The sequence below is a fragment of the Saimiri boliviensis genome, chromosome 4 (genome assembly GCF_048565385.1).
Source record: "Saimiri boliviensis isolate mSaiBol1 chromosome 4, mSaiBol1.pri, whole genome shotgun sequence".
Lineage (NCBI taxonomy): Eukaryota > Metazoa > Chordata > Mammalia > Primates > Cebidae > Saimiri > Saimiri boliviensis.
In genome coordinates this window covers 78,169,484-78,189,026 of record NC_133452.1, presented here as the reverse complement: position 1 = coordinate 78,189,026, position 19,543 = coordinate 78,169,484, and the positions used below count along the sequence as shown (strand labels likewise).

General features: G+C 37.4%; 1 protein-coding gene and 1 long non-coding RNA gene across 3 annotated transcripts in view; one reads left to right on the top strand and one right to left on the bottom strand.

Annotated features, from left to right (window-relative positions):
- MAP3K7 (mitogen-activated protein kinase kinase kinase 7) overlaps window positions 1–17,640 on the bottom strand; it is a 77,064-nt gene extending 59,424 nt beyond the window's left edge. Inside the window, exons 1-2 of one of the 2 annotated variants that reach the window (XM_010333781.3) lie at window positions 17,301–17,640; window positions 2,249–2,359 (exon numbers count right to left, since the gene is read on the bottom strand). In XM_010333781.3, the coding sequence (XP_010332083.1) occupies window positions 2,249–2,359; window positions 17,301–17,420 (231 nt within the window). In that variant the 5' untranslated portion in view covers window positions 17,421–17,640. The remainder of the gene's footprint in view (window positions 1–2,248; window positions 2,360–17,300) is intronic. The other variant, XM_010333782.3, reaches the window with a different exon arrangement.
- Window positions 17,641–17,722: 82 nt separating this feature from the next.
- LOC141584284 (uncharacterized) overlaps window positions 17,723–19,543 on the top strand; it is a 42,935-nt gene continuing 41,114 nt past the window's right edge. The window contains exon 1 of the long non-coding RNA XR_012517235.1: window positions 17,723–18,244. This is a non-coding gene — a long non-coding RNA (uncharacterized LOC141584284). The remainder of the gene's footprint in view (window positions 18,245–19,543) is intronic.

The window sequence follows — 19,543 nt, the reverse complement described above, 5'->3', positions numbered from 1 at the left end:
ATATCCCTTTTTCAGTTTTAATCCTCCCTGAACCGATGATCCATACTGAGGTCAATGAGGGGTTTGGTTATACTCATTTATCTTGTTCTGTATCTCCAACTTCTTTCATTCTTTCTTTTGAAACAGGTTTTGCTCTGCCTCCTGGACTCAAGCAATCCTCCTACCTCAGCCTCTGCAGTAGCTGGGACTATAGGTGCACAGCCACCATGCCAAGCTAATTTTGCTACTTTTTGTAGAGATGCAGGTTCACCATGTTGCCCAGGCTGATCTCAAACTCCTGGGCTCAAGCAACTCATCAGCCATTCCCAAAGTGCTGGGTGTATTACAGGTGTGAGCCATCATGCCTGTCCTCAAGCTTCTATTAATGCATCCCTCTCCACAGCAAACTGCTTCTTGCTCTCATTCTTTTCTCCCTTCCTCTCTCTTTCCTGCCCTTTTCCCTCTCTTCTTCCTCTTCTCTATTACATACATTGAGCTGCTGGCTCATATTCAGTCCATTAATGTCTCTAAACCTTTATACTATATGCTAATAAAAAGCTTTATCTATTTAGAGCCAACATGTGTGGATTTCTGGTCCTAACAGAAGAATTATTATCACTATTTATTATATTTATTTACCATATGAAAATACATGTACTATAGTTCACCTTGCTAAAGTTCAGCACTGAGATTCAGATAGCAGATTATAAAAGCATTTTTTCTTCCTCTCTTCCTAAATCCCACTAAGATGGTAAAGATTTAAAAAATGTTAAGGCAGAACCACAGAAGGATGAAGAGAATGTAAAAGCTAGAAAGCAAATGACCAGCAATAACTGATACAGGTGACCTAGAAAAGCTGCATCATAAACGGGCAATGAGAAAAATGGAGACAGAAGCAACCAGATTTAGCTCACAAAGCTTTCAAAAGGTTGGGGAGCAGCGGCAGAACTAGGTACCTATGCAACTGAGCTAATCAAAGGACAGGGCAGGGGACAGGTTAAAAGTTAGACCCAAAGATTCCTTCCTTGACTTCAAACAGCTCAATGACTATCTCTTATCATCCCCACAGAAGACTAGAGGTTGATTCTTTGGAGAAGGGATAATACACAGCATCTGGACTGGGGACACCAAACATAAAGGAAGGAGTGAGCTCAAAGTAGTTATCTCTGGGAAGCAGAAAACTAGATTGGAAGAGGCACCGGAGACTGAAGTCTTTTTTACTAAGAATTTTTGCACAACCATTTGATTTTTTTTTAATATTTCATGCATATCTAATTCTAATTAAAAAAATTCTCCATGCTATTACTATCTTTTTGATTTGTAATTCCTAACGTTTAACACGTTATTTCATCCAGCTGTGTGAAACTGCTAATGTAACAGGAAATAATCAATGACTATATCTAAACTATAATAAAAATATTGCGTAAACCAAAGCTAAGGCCAGATTCCCAGAGCACACTACTAGAAATCATCTTTCTTCATGCTGACATCAAATCAAGCACTTCTCAACTCACTCAGCTACTTACATATCACTTCCTCATATCACAAGTCCTCATTTTTCCATGTTGTACATTAAAAAAAATGAAGTATATTTTGAAATTACGATTAAATGAAAAAAGAGATATAAATTCAGAAGGCTTATAAAGTAGAGGTCATTTGTCCATTGGCCAATGAGGTTTAACAGTGATAAAAACATTGATTTAACTAAATAATGTGATCTAATATACAAAATAACAAAGTTAATGAAGGACAAATTTGATAATATGCTAATCTCACAATTCCTGGATTTTTCTTCATCATTCAATTTAATCTATTTCTAAGAGAACAGCTGCAAATTTTCATGCTAAATGAGAAAAATCAAATTTGAAATAATTTTTCTTTAAAATAATCTCATTTGAGTTTCTAAAAACATTCCGTTATAAATGAATGTATAAAATTTCTTAATTTTAGATAATGGGAAAGCATACCATTTCTTTTCTATTTTAAAATTAAAATACTATGTCTTGAAATAGATCTGAATTCCATGGATGAAACTATTTTAATTCAGGGGTGAATTCATTTACGTAGTTAAGTCTCTCTTCCCCTAATTTTTAATCAGAATTAGGAATATGAATGAAAAAATGTTCGTATGGTACTACCTTTGATTAAACCAAATTGCTAATGTTCATGTATACAAAGAAATGACACCTGAGAAACCTGTTTCATAATATTAAATTCACCGAATATCTTAGGTGCAGAACTACGTAACAGAAATGACATGTCAACTTACCTCTACAATAAAAGCTTTCCTCTCAGATTCACTTTCTATTTGTTTAATAGCAACGTCTTTTGCTCTCCACTTTGCTTTGCAAACAACTCCAAAGGCTCCTCTTCCAACAACCTGAGTTAAACAAACAAACAAAAAAGAATAGAAATCAAATAGATCCAGCACAATATAAAAAAACTGAAGCTGATCTTTAAGACTTTAAATTAAAAAAAAAAGTTGAGGTGGAAATCAACAGTATCTGGATTTGCCACTGAACCAGTATGAATTTTTGTTAAAGTGAGAAGATAATTAAATGCACACTTGTCTCTATCTTTGAAAATTTATGACCTGGACACCCATTCATTCTCAAGTAAAACCAAGAAAGACACACGGAGGAACAAAGTAAAGTGATTTGTTAAATGAAGAAATAAAAATTGAAACAGGCAAGACGAATGAGAAGACAGATGATTTGGAAAAAGAAAAAGCAGGAATATGTAATAAATATTTTCAGCTATCATATTTAAAAAATTAAAAATAGTCTGAATAATTGAGTAGAGACAGGGAATAATTGAGTAGAGGAGAAAGGTATAAATATAGATGTTAAAAGATTGGACATGAAGGACAGACAAAATATAGTATTATTTATTTCACGGCATTTTATTCAGCAAGAAAAACTACAAAAATATTTTTGCTTATGCTAAGCGAAAGAAGGCAGAGACCAGAGACCACATATTGTATGATTCCATTACACAAATTGTTCAGAAAAGGCAAATCTATAAAGATAGATACCGAGTCCAAGGGTGAAAATCAGAATTAACAGTAAATGAGTAGCAGGTATCCTGACAAAGTGATGAAATGATTAAAAAACAAAAAACCAAAAAAACGAAAAACACCAAAACCTAATTTATGGTGGTGGCTGAAAACCTGGTAAATTTGCAAAACCCACCAAATTGTACACTTCAAATGGGTGGATTTTATGATGTGTAAAATATATCTCTTTAAAGTTATTTTTCAAAAGTCATAAAAATAAAGATCAGTCACGTATCATACTACTGTTGATGCCAACTGATGAGTACTGCATAGATTCATTGCTCTCTCATGTTGTCCTATTTCTACAAATGTTTGAAATTTTCCGTAATATAAAAAAAAAACTGAAGAATACAAAAACAGCTTTTGAAACCTGTTAGAATAAAATCATTTGGACTGGGGGCACCGAACATAAACAAAGGAATGAGCTCAAAGTTGTCTCTGGGAAGCAGAAAATTAGACTGGAGGAAGTATAGGGACTAAAGTCTTTTTTACTAAGAATTTTTAGAGAACCATTTGATTTTTTATATTACATGCATATCTACTGCTGATTTAAAAAATTTTCTCCATGCTGTTACAATCTTTTTGATTTGTGATAGATTTTTTTTTTTTTTTTGAGACGGAGTTTCGCTCTTGTTACCCAGGCTGGAGTGCAATGGCACGATCTCGGCTCACCGCAACCTCCGCCTCCCGGGTTCAGGCAATTCTCCTGCCTCAGCCTCCTGAGTAGCTGGGATTACAGGCACGTGCCACCATGCCTAGCTAATCTTTTTTGTGTTTTTAGTAGAGACAGGGTTTCACCATGTTGACCAGGATGGTCTGGATCTCTTGACCTTGTGATCCAGGGGCCTCGGCCTTCCAAAGTGCTGGGATTACAGGCTTGAGCCACCACGCCCGCCCGGCAAGATTTGTGATAGATTTTATCATTGTAAAAGGACCTTAGTTAAGTACCATCTACTTCAATCTTTCAACTTCTAATGAACCTAAGCACTTTGTATCAAGGCCTTTTTCTTTAGCGAAAAATCTGCATCTGTTAGGCAGGCACTTAACTAATGCTTTACATACATTACCTTATTTACACAGGCCTTCAAGGCAGGTACTAATGCTATCCTCATTTTACAGTTGAAGTGCCTAGCTTTAAAGAAGTAAACTAATTTGCCCAAGGCTATATAGCTAACCAGTGTTAAAAGTGCAGCCTGAGGTCAGGTAGTCTAACATTAGAATGTTAACAATCCTAATTTGTAACATATATAAAGCCCTATGTCAGGAAGTAGAAGTTAATGTCTTCCCTTGGAGAAACTTTCACTTTAAACTTACAGGAAAAGATTCTTGGCACAAAACCCTTCTATAACAAAGCTGACTATAGCTATGTTGATCAGATGATTTATTATCTAACTGCAGGCACTTCGTAGAGTAAAAAGCGTGCATTAATAATAATATTAGGACAGCAGTTGTAAACTGGGATGTGTATGGCCACTCTAGCCATAGCTTAAATTCGACTACATGAATCACATAAGGCAGAATGAACATTTATCATATCGTTCAAGAGCTAAGCCACTCAAATGGTTAACATTTATTGAATGTTTACTATGTACCTGGTATTATTCTATGTGCTTTTCATGCATTAACACATTTAATTCTCTTCTATTTAAAAGGGAGACAAATGGCGTCACATGGCTGTAACTTGCCCAAGATCAGACGGTCAGAAAATATTCAGAGAAGCCAGGATTTGAAGACTAGAGTGTGTAATAATGAACATACTCTATATTCAGCTTCTGTTCATCACTGACTTAAAGGAAATGGGGCTGCCTCTAGGCAAAATTGCAAAGTAGGCCAACATCTCTAGTAGCTAGTCTTTCTTGTGTTGACTTTCCATTTTACTTCTAGCCCTGGGCACTGAGTGTTCTGTGATTTGGGTTCTTGTTCTCCTTCACAACTCTCATCAGACATTTTGTACTTGCCATTCAGTTACTTTATTGTGAATAAAAGATACTGGCTACCTGGTACCATTAGAATAAATGAAAGAGCACACCCAGGCTCTGAAATCCAACAGACTTAAGTTTGAATGTAGGGCTCTGTCTACCTATTAGCTCTTAATGGTAGACAAGTTTGAGTTTTTATTTTCTCACAGTAAAATGGAGGTGCTGAAAAATGGAGGTGTTGACATTTTCCGTTTTGAATATCTATAGGGTTCATAAGTTAAAATCATGTATTTCCTCAAATACTTCAAAGAACAGTAAGTGCTTGGAATTGGGTATGAATCAGTAAAAAGGGCTGTAGTACTCATTTCTTTTCTTTTTTTTCTGAGGGGGGAGGGTAGAGATGGGACCCCACTATGTTGCCCAGGCTGGTCCTGAATCCCTGGACTCAAGTAATCCTCTGCCTCAGCCTTCCAAAGTACTGGCATTATAGGCATCAGCCACCGCACCTGACCTGTAGTGCTCATTTCTCTCACAATAAACTAAGATGAATAACAAGTAGGTCCTAAAAAAATTTCAACTTAGTGTTAACATTAGTCTAAGAAGATATACATAGAGACCAGACTATCTATTGATATTACTATTAAATAATAAATGATCATGAAGTAATTTATTCTTCAACCATATATTATATAAATACATCACAGCAACTGATACTTACTAGGAATCCCCTTGTTTCATTTTTCTATTCTGAGGAATGTCCATGCAGGGATTCCAAACATCATCTTTATTTGTGAATCACATGTTTGGCATAAAAATTTGACTATTTGTGATTCACAAGTGCCACCTAGTGATGAGAGCAGAGATGATTCTGAGCTTTCAACTTAAAACCATGGGAACAAAATGGGACCAAATGAGGACATGATACACTTTCTCCTTTTTGCTCAAGAAAGCAATTTTCTAGAACACCCTGAAATATAAAGCAGGCTCATTCCTGTAAGATGAGAACATGGGCTCAAAAAGTCCCCACTGTTATTAGGGCCATAAGATATTTCACATGCACAGTACAGGGACAAGATTTAAAATTATAATAAAGGTTAAGATATCCAAGGTTGTACTGAACTGAAATATATGATAGAAATAATAACTGCTGCGAATTCAAAGGAATGAGATTAAAAGCACAGTCAATACTTAAGGAATTAAGTTTCTATGTATCAAAAATGACTTCACATTTTAAAAAATAGCATAAAGGTAGATATACTGGGGATGAGAAGAAAAAATATAAAGAATGGACCCTTGCCTCCATGGAATGAAAGTGAGGTAGAGAAGAAATTTAAGATTAAATAATAGTACGTAAAAACTTTTATCAGCTGAAGAGAGCCAAAGGTAGGAGTCTATGATGAAGGCTAATTAACTCCTCCCTTCCCCTTTTCAGGATAGGGTTAGGGTAGGGATTCAAGAACAAAAAGACTCATACCCCTCACTCCTCACTTAGATCCCTAAGAGCAGGCATTGTCACAAAATGTGCTCTGCAAACACCAGAAACTTCAAAGGAGTAAGGATTGTGGCAAGGAAGACAGACCAAGGAAGGCCCTATCCTGGGTTCCCTCAGCCCCAGTAGAACATGTAAGGGATACAGAAAAACTCTTGTGAAGCAAAAAGCAAGATAACAGAATGAAGGAGTCTTCTGACTGCAGGAAGGAGGCTGCTATAGGGCAGTGTTGGGACCTACATCAGAGGTCATGGAATGGTAGCTAGCTTAAATACTTAATGAAGAACACAGCTGGGTTTCAGAGGATTAATGAAAGCCAAGGGGAAGGCCTGGTCAAGCAAGGAGGGAGAAATGGGTCAGGTCTCTGCCTTCAAGGCAGGCATCCCCAAACTGCAGCCCGCAGGCTGCATGCGGCCCCCTGAGGCCATTTATCCAGCCCCCAACACACACTTCAGGAAGGGGCACCCCTTTCATTGGTGGTCAGTGAGAGGAGCACAGTATGTGGCGGCCCTCCAACGGTCTGAGGGACAGTGAACTGGCCGCCTGTGTAAAAGGTTTGGGGATGCCTGCTTCAAGGGATACAAGTGAAGTCTGATGCTGAAAGAATGATGAACTTCATTTCTTTACTCCTTAAACCAATATTTACTTAGCGCCTACTATATCCAGCTACTGTTTGGGACATCAGAAATACAGAAAGAAATAAGACAAAGGCTCTGATCTATACAAATGTATTTTCTAGTGTATGTGGAGGGAGGGTAGAAGGAAAAAAGACAATTGCTACACAAACAAAAGATAAGTAAGAAATAAATCAGACTTTAAAAAAATGCCAACTGGGTGTGGTGGCTCACGCCTGTAATCCCAGCCTTTTGGGATGCCAAGGCAGATGGATCACAAGGTCAGGAGTTTTGAGACCAACCTGGACAATATGGTGAAATCCCATTTCTACTAAAAATACAAAAATTAGCTGGGTGTGGTGGTGCGTGCCTGTAGTCCCAGCTACTCAGGAGGCTGACGCAGAAAATCACTTGAATCCAGGAGGTAAAGGCTGCAAAAAAAAAAAAAAAAAAAAAGGCCACATAGAACACCAACAAACTAGGATGCTAAGACCAAGAGACTAGTGGCAGCTCCAGGCTGGGCAGCTTGAAAAGGCCATATAAAGAGGTTACTAATCTGATATTTGGATGACACAAGGTACCAACCAAAAGATCAGGGAGAAGAAACAACTAATATAAAACTCTGCCCTAAGGGAAAAGGAAAATCTCACTCTCTTATTTACTCTAATATGTGAGCCCCATCTAAGGGCTATGCACTATTCTAGGCACTGAAGATATAGGAGTGAACAAACCAAATCAAAATCCTTGTTCTCCTACCATGAAAAGGAGTTTGAAATTCAGTCTATGTGTAATGTGAAGGAACTAGAACGATTCAAGGAAGTAAGGATGTTATGTGATTCACATTAAACAAAATCATTACAGCTCTTAAAGAAAGAATTGTAGGAAAGTTAGAATATATAAATAGAGACCCATTAGGAAGCCACTACAGCAGCCCAAAGAAGCAATAATAGCTGCAAGGGCAAGGTCAATGGTAGTGCAGAAACTGGGCAGATCTGGGACATGTTTTAGAGGTAGAGTCAATAGGGTTTGCTGAGGGTCTGCATGCAGGCAGGACAGGTGGAGAGAAAAAGAAATGAATCAAGAAAAACACCTAGACTGGACAAGAGTTTACTGAGGGATAAGAATGACGGATTTTGTTTTTCATAACTCAGTTTGGTTTTAGTCAAATGAAGTTTAAGAAGCCCACTGGATATCCAAAAGGAGATACCTGGTAAGAAGGTAGAAACTTGAGTGAGAGGATCTATGAAGAAGTCAGGCAAAGAGATATTGGGAGTCAGTAGCATGCAGTCAGTTTTTCTAGATGGTCAGTTGGAAGAGGTAACCAAAAATAATATGGAGATATTGGGGTCCAGGAACTGAGCTTTGAAGCAGTTCAACATTTCGATCACAAGAAAAGAGAAGGAATGGGCAAGAAATAGGAAGTAACAGTCAATATTGGAGCAAGAAAAGTAGGAGAGCATCAGAGAAGCCAAAAGGAAACGATGTTCCAGGAGGGAAGCAGATATAAGGACAGTGAAAACATATGCCAGTGGCTCTAATGCCAGTGGCTCTAAAAGTGTGGTCTCTGGTTCAGAAGCATCAACATCACCTGAAAATTTGTAAGATATAAATTCTCAGGCTGCAACCCAGAATTACTGAGTCTGATGGTAGGGCCAACAATCCATGTTTTACCAAGCCCTCCAGGTAGCTTCGATGTTTGAAAACGACTGCATTAGGCCAATCCACTAACAACATAATAAGGCAAGGTATTTCAGTGGAAGCCATCACACAGACCAGAGGGCCCTCCCCTTGCTGTTGATATTATTTATGGAAGCTTTCCACAGCACCCAGATGTCATCTTGGGCAGGAGAAAGAAAAAAGGAAAATCCTCATGAGGAAAGACTGAATTTTGAAATAACTGAATTTGAAATAACTGAATTTATCTTGAATTTTCTGAGTAAAAAGACAGTTAAAAGAGATAAGTTTTACATTGAAATTATCCTTGTGGTAAGATTAAATGCTTTTCTTTATTGAGTTGAAAAGAGGAATGACTTATAATTGCAGTTACAGAAAAACAGTTACATTTCTGAACTTTTCAAAAACAAGTAAGAAATAGAAACAGGAGGTTTTTTTGAGACAGGGTCTCACTCTGTCACTCACGCTGGAGTGCAGTGGCATGATCTTGGCTCACTGCAGCCTCTGCCTCTCTGTTTCAAGCAATTCTCTTGCCTCAGTTCACGCAAACGTAGCTGGGATTACAAGCATGCACCACCATACCCGGCTAATTTTTGTATTTTTAGTAGAGACAGGATTTTGCCATGTTGCCCAGGCTGGTCTTGAACTCCTGAACTCAAGAGATCTGCCCGCACTGGCCTCCCAAAGTACTGGGATTACAGGCATGAGCCACTGCTCCTGGTCAGAGACAGGAGTTTTGAGCTTTAAACAAAAAAGAAAGTACAAACATATATCCGTAAGAGTAGAAGATAGAATAATTAGATGATATATACAACTGGTAAAGTTGTTTCATACTATATTTTGCGCTCCCTCCCCCACTCTGATATTAACTCTCTAAGGGAGCAAGTCTGAATGGGAATTAGAGGTGGTAGAAGGTGCTATGTAGCTTGAAAAAAGCTTCCCAGGGCATTCCAACTTACTTTTCATCCCTTTCTTCAAGAAATAACGTTTTAAAGAGATACTATTTTATTATCTGTATAACGATAATGCAACCTTATATTTAACAATATATTACAACTTGTAAAGCTCTTTCTTACAAATATGATGGAGTTTGAGTTTCACCATAAACCCACCTTAGAGAGAAGAAAACCAAGGCTACAAGAACTGAAGTTACCTATTCAAGAATCATGGAATTAGTAGATTAGAGTCAGCTTTCAGATATGTTCCATGGTGCCAACAAAACAGACGCCTGCCAGATACACACAGGACTTGGTCCAGTGCCTGGTACAGAGAAAAATGCTACTCAAAGGAGGCAAGTATGATACAACTAACAACAATCAACTTTTCAAAAGATTATATTCAAATCAATTTTTAGCTGTTTAGAAGGGGGTTTTAAAAAGCCCTAATCTCCTTTAAGAAAAAAGACTGAAGTTGGGTTAATAGAAGGCTTGTGTATAAAGGGCTCATGGTAGTCTCCAAAGATGGCTGTCAACAATCCCTTCTCCGCCTGTCTCTGCTTAAGAAAGAGTTCTATTTTAGCTTCCTTCACTGATTGTTTCTTCCTCTGTCCAAACCTTAGATGCTGATATTTTCCAGGGTTCTGTACTTGGCCCTTTTCTTTCTGAATCTGTTCTCTAATCTTATGGCTTCATACTCTCAAATCTCTCCCATTCAGGTCTTTTGCCCAAGCTCAAGATATATTTAAAACTGCCTTTGAGACTGAGGGGTCCTACAAGCTTTTTAAGTTCAATATGTCAAATACTGACTCCATTATCTGTCCCTCACTTGTGCATACTATAGTTTACCTGACCTTAGTTAGGTAGATTTACAGATACTATCTCATTTTACTTAAGTCAATCCTCACATTTTAGAAAGGTTTTATTTAGAAAGTACTTACTGCAACTTGAGCCATGATCAATTGATAGTATGGATCCACAACTTAAGCTTTGCTAATCACTCTTTCATCTTCCATTATTGAAAAACATCTATTTTACATATACACACTGAAAACTGTGAGTATACAAAATAGAGAGTGTTTTGTTTTTACCAGTGGGAGACAGACAAAACAAAACAAAAAAATGTGGATACCAGCTCTAACAGGACATGCTGGTTAAGAAAGTTCATTACTGTCTGCAATTTAGCTCTCTCAGGCTATGTAAAACAGCACTCCACTGACTGGAGAAAATCTTACATGTGTACAGATTTTAAAAATCATATATACTTAAGAAGATGTTTCAAATACAAATATCTTGGTAACAAATTTACTTATTGTATTCATCAGGAACATAAAATAGTGAAGATCAGATAGATGTGTAATAATAATGAGACTGGACTTGAAAGGCCAAGCCTAAAAACACATAAGGAGATGACATTATTAGATAAGGAGTGAGCCAATGTTACAAACTACAGAAAGCAAATTTGATGTTTTTCTTGACATATGGTAGATCAATAGAAAAAGTGGCATAGATGACTACTCTTGAGACATACTGGTAACTGAGGTAAACAACGAAAAAACTTAATATTCAAGTTATAAAACAAAGAAAGAAAGCCACTTTTTATTTACTATCAAATTGCTAGTCCACACTTCTCACAAATCAAACATGCTTTTTGGATTGTATTCTTTTCTGAAAAATATAGTTTATTTGACACACTGTAATTAACATTAAGGTTTTTCATTTTTAAAATTTTTTTATAGAGACAGGGTCTCACTATGTTGCCCAGACTGGTCTCAAACTCCTGGCCTTATACAATCTCTCAACTTGGCCTCCCCAAGTGTTGGGATTACAGGTGTGAGCCACTACACCTGGCCCAACATTGTTTTAATTGACTGTTTTTTCCCCAAAGCTGAACTTTCATCAAAAGGGTAAAAAAGAGAACGTATCAGGTTACAAATAACTCCCCGATTATACACATCCAACTAAGATGGTGACCTACAAATCAATATTTCACTTATTCTTCATAATCCTTTATCTATAAAAAGTGGAGGAATGCTACAAGGACTTTGGTCTTAAAAGGGAGGTGAATTTGGAAATAGTTCCTTCTAAATTTATGAATGTTTTCTAAGAAATCAAAATGTTTTTGAATAATTACTTTATGATAAACATTTCTCCCCCTATGGTTGAATCCTCTTCGTTTTGAGTCTACAATTTTAGTCTCATACAATTAAGTAGATTTAAATTTAATTTCTTAAAAAATATAGAAGAATGAATATTTCCATGCAATTACTATTGAAAGGCACAAAAACCAAAATCAGGTTTTGTGTGTACGTGTGCTATTTTTAAAGAAAGTAATTCCTTTACAAATTAATTTCTTTATGATGTAAGATGACTCCATTACTTCAGACGTGTCAGGTTAAAGAAAACAACCAAACACACACCCAACTTAACTAAATGAAAAAGGATGGATGCCTTTGTGCTTTTAATTTATTATTAATAACTCTTTTAATTTTTCCCAATTCACGTTATTTTTAGTTCAGTGACTATAGCTGTCAGTTTCGTTTGGCCCTGTTTTATGAACTATCTGAATGGACCCCTGGCGATGCAGCCATTGTCTGGCTAGAAATGTGGAAGATGACAGAACAAGCATAGATCATACATTTATTAGTTAGGACTTGGAGCCTCCAATGATGTCAGAACTTCGATATCTATTAATAAACTGTGGCAGAGTAGAACTGCCATCTGCTGACAAGATGGATTCGATAACATAAAAGTAAAGCTTTGATTGAACTTTCTTCTGAATTTTTCATGCAGTCTTTTAATACCTGCCACAATACATCTTACCCATTTACTAGGCTTTTATTTCAAATAATATGCTCATGTTATCTTTTAAGCTACACACGCATAATACAAAAATTGTCTCTGTAGCTACCTCTTAACTATAGAAATTCCAGATTTCTACTGAAATCAGTGGTCACTAAGTTTCACATGAAAGAATGTATTGATTATTTTGGGTCTCCATAATTAAATAATGACTAAAAATCTATGTAATCAGTTTGTTTATACCACTATAAATTAGGTTTTTCTCTAATACCAATTTCGTATATATTTATAACCTAATCCTACAAAATATACATAACTGTTGAAGTTCTATTGTAGTATATTTTAGCTTTTAAAAGAAAACCTTTGTGCGTTTCCTTAACAAAGCTGAAGAATATATATAAATGCTGCAGTAATTATATGTGTCCATATAATACTGTAGCCTTGTTCCTACACTATAGTTGAGGTCAGCCTCATGAGTCTCCCTTTTCAAAAGCAACCATTGTAAATAGGGTCTTTTTAGCACTCTGTAGTAAAGACCTACCATACATGGCTTACTCACAGCATCTGGCCGTTTACAGCATCTTTTATCCCTGCTAAACAAAAGTATCTGCTAATTATAATGGAATCAACATTTAAATAAGACTCAGATCTCATTTCTAATGTGCTGCCTTAGCCAAATCACATAACTTAGCTCCTGTTTAATCACATGTAATATAAGAGAACAAAATGGGCATTTAATTCTCATGATTATGCTGTGATAATATTCATATTTCATGAAAAAATACAGAGAACCTTCTAGGTCCCAGGCATTAAGTTTACAAAAGTGAATAAGGCACCTTACATTTTGCTGAAGGAGAGACATAATTTCAGTTACTGTTAAGTACCATGAAAGATAATAGAAAGAACAAAGATCTAGGTTGCTCAGGGAATGCTTCTCTAATTAATAACATTTGAGGTGGGACTTGATTGGTGAGGAGTCAGCCATCTGAAGTTCTAGGGAAACAGCACTTCAGGCAGAGGAACAACTGCAAACAAAATTCATCTTAGTGACTTTCCCAACCCATGATGGTCACTTTATTCAAAACCTAGTTTAAAACTTGTCCCTACTCAGTGGAAACTTCTGTGATTAACTCTATTTTTCAAATTATGGCTTAAGTGTTCAATTTACACTATATTCACAGTTTTAAATTTGTGGTCAGTAGTTCACTGTTCTGTGTTACTCCAGTCTTATACTAAGACATTTTAAGGAGATAATCCTAGGATTCTTTTTTTTTTCTTTTGAGACAGTCTCACTCTGTTGTCTAGGCTAGAGTGCAGTGGCATGATCTCAGCTCACTGTAATCTTTAGCTTCTGGGTTCAAACGATTCTCATGCCTCAGCCACCCGAGTAGCTGGGATTACAGGCGTGTGCCACCACACCCAGATAATTTTTGCATTTTTAGTAGTGACGGTGTTTCTCTGTGTTGGCCAGGCTGGTCTTGAACTTCTGACATCAAGTGATCTGCCCACATTGGCCCTCCAAAGTGCTGGGATTACTGGTGTGAGCCACTATGCCAGGCCCTATTCATCTTTTATAGTACCTCAGAGTATTAGGTACAGATGAGAATGTTCATTAAATACTCAGGACCAACTACACTAAAAAGGAAATCAGTATTTTGTTTCCCCTTTCCCATATTAGGTTTGGTTATAGAGTACTTCAGACAGCACTGCAGTGACATTGTAAATCCAGTGGAAAGGGCAACTGACTCACAAGTGAGAAATCTCAAATTCAGTCCTCAGCTTTACCATTTACTTAGGCATGTGGCTTCTGGCAAGTCAAACTTGACTCCCTGTCAATATGTGTAAACTGGGATATCATTTGTCCTGTCAACCCAGGATTAGTTGGTCACCAACTAAATGCTATAGGAGACCATGATAACTGTCTTTAAAGAAATTCTAAGCTTACTTTAGAAAACAGTTAAATACTGGAAATGATGAATGTGTTTTCATTTTAGAACTGGAAAAGACCTTAAATGATCTTGTTCAATCCCTCATTTTACATAGGTAACCACAGGCCCAGAAAAATGTGGTGACTTGATCAAAGTTACAAAAATATATTATGGTAGAATCCGTACAGCATTTAAATTTTCTAATTTTCAGTCCAGAACACTTTCAATTATACCACCCTGTATAACATTCCTTGATGTTTTATTCCAACACTCTCTATAGCCAGATCTAGATAGTAAAAACTAAATGACTTTAAAAAAGTACCTAGGCAAATTTCTGAGCTGAGACCTTACCTAATTTGATAGCAGAATTGAATCTAAGAAGTGCCAACTAATACTACTGAGTTACAATATTAGAAATGCAAGATCAGCTCATGTCTTAGAAATACGTATCAACTAAATGACTGCATATTTAGCCTGTGGTTGAGTTTTTTTTTTTTTTTTTAACTTTCTAGTTATATTGATATAATACAATTCAATTATATTGAGAAATACAAAATATGATTTTCTTAATTAAGAAGGTAATCTTCTCATACAATATAAAATACTGAAAGCAACATAAAATAGTTTTTGTTTCTGGCTATCTTCCTCTGTTATTTTACTCACAATTTTACTGGAAGTGTAATCTAAGTTGACAAAGAGCTAATAAGTGTCTATGGTTCACCCTGGATTGTATAACATTGCTATAATGTGTGCAAATGAAGATGATGGAAATTATGTAAAGCAATATCAGAAAGGTCCAAATTCAACCTTCTATGCAAAAATGAACGGAGTATTAAAAACGAAAAGGAATGAAATAAAAAACCCAAATAACTGCCTACCATTAGAAAAAAATTTTCATCTATAATCAAAAACCTACTCCTTAGAAATGTCCTACATACACACACACACCCACATACAAACAAAGGTTGAAACATTATCTAAACTGAGAGAAGGGTCTTGGAAACACACAAACCTAACAAGAAGCCAAACAGCTTAAGGGGAAAAGCATCAAAATGATAACTACCTGCTTAGTAACTTGTTTTTCCATGAATCAAGAATGTAAAAAGCCTTAGAAAGTAGCAAACGGAAACTAAGGTTTTAAGAACCAAATGAAGTAAGTTTGTGAAAGCATTTAGTAGACCATAAAGCACAAGTTATTATTATATAACAATCTGTAGTCTACAAGCATAGCAATTCACCACAGAGCAGATGCAAACACTTATTTAAAAACTGCAATTCTTGTATACTGACTCACTGAATTTTTATTCTTAAAAAAGAATATTAGCCATGAAAGCTGGATCAGCTATCCACTTCTGGAAAAGGAATTTATCATAGCCTTTTTTTACGTTTTTTTTTAAACGTAAAAAAAAAAAAAAAAAAAAAAAAAAAACACTAAAAACATTTCTCCCTTTTCAGGTCTTCTTTTAGCCATCTGACCTTAAAGCAGGTCACATTTCCTCTCTGGAACTAGGTTTCCTAATACGTGCCAGGCCCTGTGGTAGGTGTTTTGCTTATAATATCTAAGACTAGGATCTGTTATGCGGATAAAATCAAACAGAATTTATAATCTCTTTCTTACAGTAAGCTAAAATTTAAAGGGGTTGGGAAACTTGCCCCAAATCACACAGCTAATAAATGGCATATCTGATACACTGAACTTTCCTCTAACTCCAAAGACCTTGCTCTTCCCATCATATTATCTTGTAAAATAAGGATGTTCTCAATGATCTCTAAAGTTACTTTGTGTGATAAAAACACATATAATTCGGTAATCTACTACTCTTCCGAAACATGCAGAGGAAAAAAATTTATTTGTTGAACGTTATCTCACTACTTTGAACTTGCTGATACTTAAAAATAATTTTACAATTTTAAAGTAGACACAACTTGTTGGCAATCTATAGTATTTCACTAGGATTTTCATGGTTTATAAAATGCAAAGTGCTTAAAAATGTAAAAAAAAAAGGCACATAAAAGGTAAGAGCTGGTATTTTAAACCAAAGTTTTAACAAATTCTAAAGTGTCTTTAAAATATATATACGCAGTTTTTACTTTTCTAAATTTTATAGTCATTAGAACCCAATTTACCCCTGTTAAATTGAAAAGAAGCAATGCTTTAAAGTCACATTGAAATAACTGGTTCTAAAATAAATTACTGCAGAATAAAGAGAGGATATGGATTTTCTGATAGTGATTTCTAGTCTAATGTTAATATTCTGATTGTCACTGTACATTCGTTATCTCTTCAGAGTATGCTACTTGAAACATATTTTGATCGTAAACCAGTCTATGTTACTTATGGTGAAATTTACCTACATTAACCCAACTGAAAGCCGAGCATTTAAATTGGAGAAATTGAGAACCATTCGGTGCTAAGGGAAACACTTTATTAGACTTGATGATCTAATAATTTAACAACCATTTGCTGAGCACCCCTACATGCCAGGCACTGAGGTAGAAGTCGAACATCGCACAGTCTTTGACCATTAAGAACATTACGGCCAGCGAACTGAAACTCCAGAACACCTGGCTACGATCTTCGCTGAAACTACTAATTACAGATACGAGAACTGGTGGACCACAATATCTCACCAGTTCATTCTCCTGTTTATCACCGGCATATCAAGTCCAAAATCAAGAGTGCCCAAGTGAGGGGGAAAAAAAGCTACTCCCGAACACTTGAGCTTAGAAAGTAACTCCCACTCCCGCGTCACTGAGGGATGTGGGGTCTCCCGGGTGGACTCCGCAGGGTCCCGCGAATTAGAGGGGTCGGGAACGCACCTTCAGAGGCAGGACCTCTGAGGCACAGGCAAAGGCGGGGTCGGGGCGGGCCGGGACCGGCGTCTACATGCCGGGCCTCGCTCACCTCTTCCACCTCGATCTCCTTGTAGTCTATCTCTTCAAAGTTGAGGACCTGAGAAGGGGCTTCGATCATCTCACCGGCCGAAGACGAGGAGGAGGAGGAGGCGGCTGAGGCTGTAGACATGATCCCTCGCGGCGCCCGGGGGGCCCGGGAACGGTGCCGCCCGGACAGTCCGGGTGAGACCCGCGCCCACCCGCCTCCGGACCGACCTTCAGCCTGGAGCCGCGCACTCCTACCACCCGTCGGTCCGTGGCGGGTATAGGGGCAGCGGCCACAGCCGTGTCCCGGCTCTGGCTCCGCTGCGTTTTCCGCTGCCGGGCCCCGCCCACTACACTTCCGGTTCCGGGCTGGAAACAGGAGGCGGGCCGTAAACTCTGGGGGAGGAGAGGGGAGGGGAAAATTTTGTGACTTGGAAAGAAAAGGAGGGACACGTTGTGGGTGGGGTGGAGTAAGCTAAGAAGCAAGTTTGGACCTCTAGAACAAATTTCGCGAGACCTTTATTACAGGGCCCCAGCAACCGGATGATAACGCGAGAGCTGACGCCTAACGTAATTAAAGTGCGCGAGCGGAAGTGGCGCGGAACATGACGGAAGATCAGTACGGTTGGTCCTGTAAGGACCAGCGGGAAAGATAAAACCTGGCGTTTCGTCTCTGCTGCGTGAAATATGTTTTGGCCTCACTTCCTCTCCTTTTAGCCGCCTGCGGACAGGCAGGATGGTGTTGAACTGTGTTTTTGTGACGAAGCTTACCTTTTAAGTTTCAGCCCAAAACTAGTCCTGTTTCTTTAAGACGGCTTACGAAATGTATTTTTCCGCAGTGTGGGATATGGAAGGAAGCAGTTGCACCTGTTACTTTGAGCTCCTCCCTGACACTGTGAGAGATTCTAAAAAAGCGAATCAGCTTATGCAACATGAATAACTGTGGAGGTTGAGTGCTCACGAACAGAGGTTAGTATTTTGGTGTTACAAACTTTATATGGAGGAGGTGGATAAGATAATTTGGCGTGTTCATCTCAAGTTATGGATTACGAGTGCGGGGCACTGTTGCTTTAGATTGGTAAATGAATCATCAACAATCGTCCTGAAAATCAAATTTTTACCTCTCCATTTTCAGGGCTTGAGAAAATATGCTCGGACGTTAAAGCAATTATGGTCCTCTGAAACTGGATCAATTTTGTTCCTAAAACGGGCAGCATTGCCCACGTTGTACTATCAGTACAAGTTTCGGTTTTAAACTAACTGTTGAACTTTATTTAGTCCGTTTGACATAAAGCCTAACTGGAAAATTGGAGTTAGAAATGAAGATTTAAAGATCAAGGATGGATTCATGCTAATGTCAAATTATAAGTTTTCAGTTAGAGACTGAAAGAGGGAAGTGAGAAAAATAGTAATTGGAATGTCACCAGGGGAAAGCTCTCCAATGAAGAAGTAGCCAACCAGGTATATGCTGTATTAAAAAGAATTATGTTAAAACACAATTGGGATTGCAAACAGGTCATTGGATTTGACCATCAAGAAGTTACCAACTCCTGGGAAACATTCTGTCACTTTTTATCATAGTTCTAGTGACTTGCAATGACAGTTTGATGAGTGGATAAAAAAAGAAAGAATAATTTCTTTTCACTGTACATACTCTCTTTGCATGATCTTAAGTAAGATCTTTGTTTCTCATACCATTTTTATAATGATGACTCCTAATCTCCCAATACTCAAGATTTTTCCTGAATTCTGTACCTATTGGACACCTCTATTTAGATATAACACCTAAATTTCAAGATACCACAGCAAATTCAAAAATTGTCACTCACCACAAATATATTCCTGAGTGCTTTTCTGTATCAGTTAGGGAACCCATCGCCCAGTTGGTTGTCCAAGGGAGAAATCGGCATGTAAAATGATGTGTGGTGCACATACCCAATAGAAGCAGATTTATTGAGTGGAACAGTCATTTTCACCTGTCACTCCTTTTGCATTTCCAAACCAAGATGGTCACTTCTTACCTTCTGCTATAACTCTGCAGGTCCATATCTGATTTCCCTTTAACATCTTAATCCTAGTACAGTGGATGCTGCCAAGTGGGAATTCAGTAAACACTTATATATTCTGTACAAATCAATAGGTTTTGTCAGTCCTCCCTTTCCCTGGAACGTAAGATATGTTTCCTGTACTTTCAGTTTTGGATTGGAATCTTAATAAAGGGCTAATTACTACAGCCATGATGCAGTTCTGCTTGATTTTTTCCAAAAT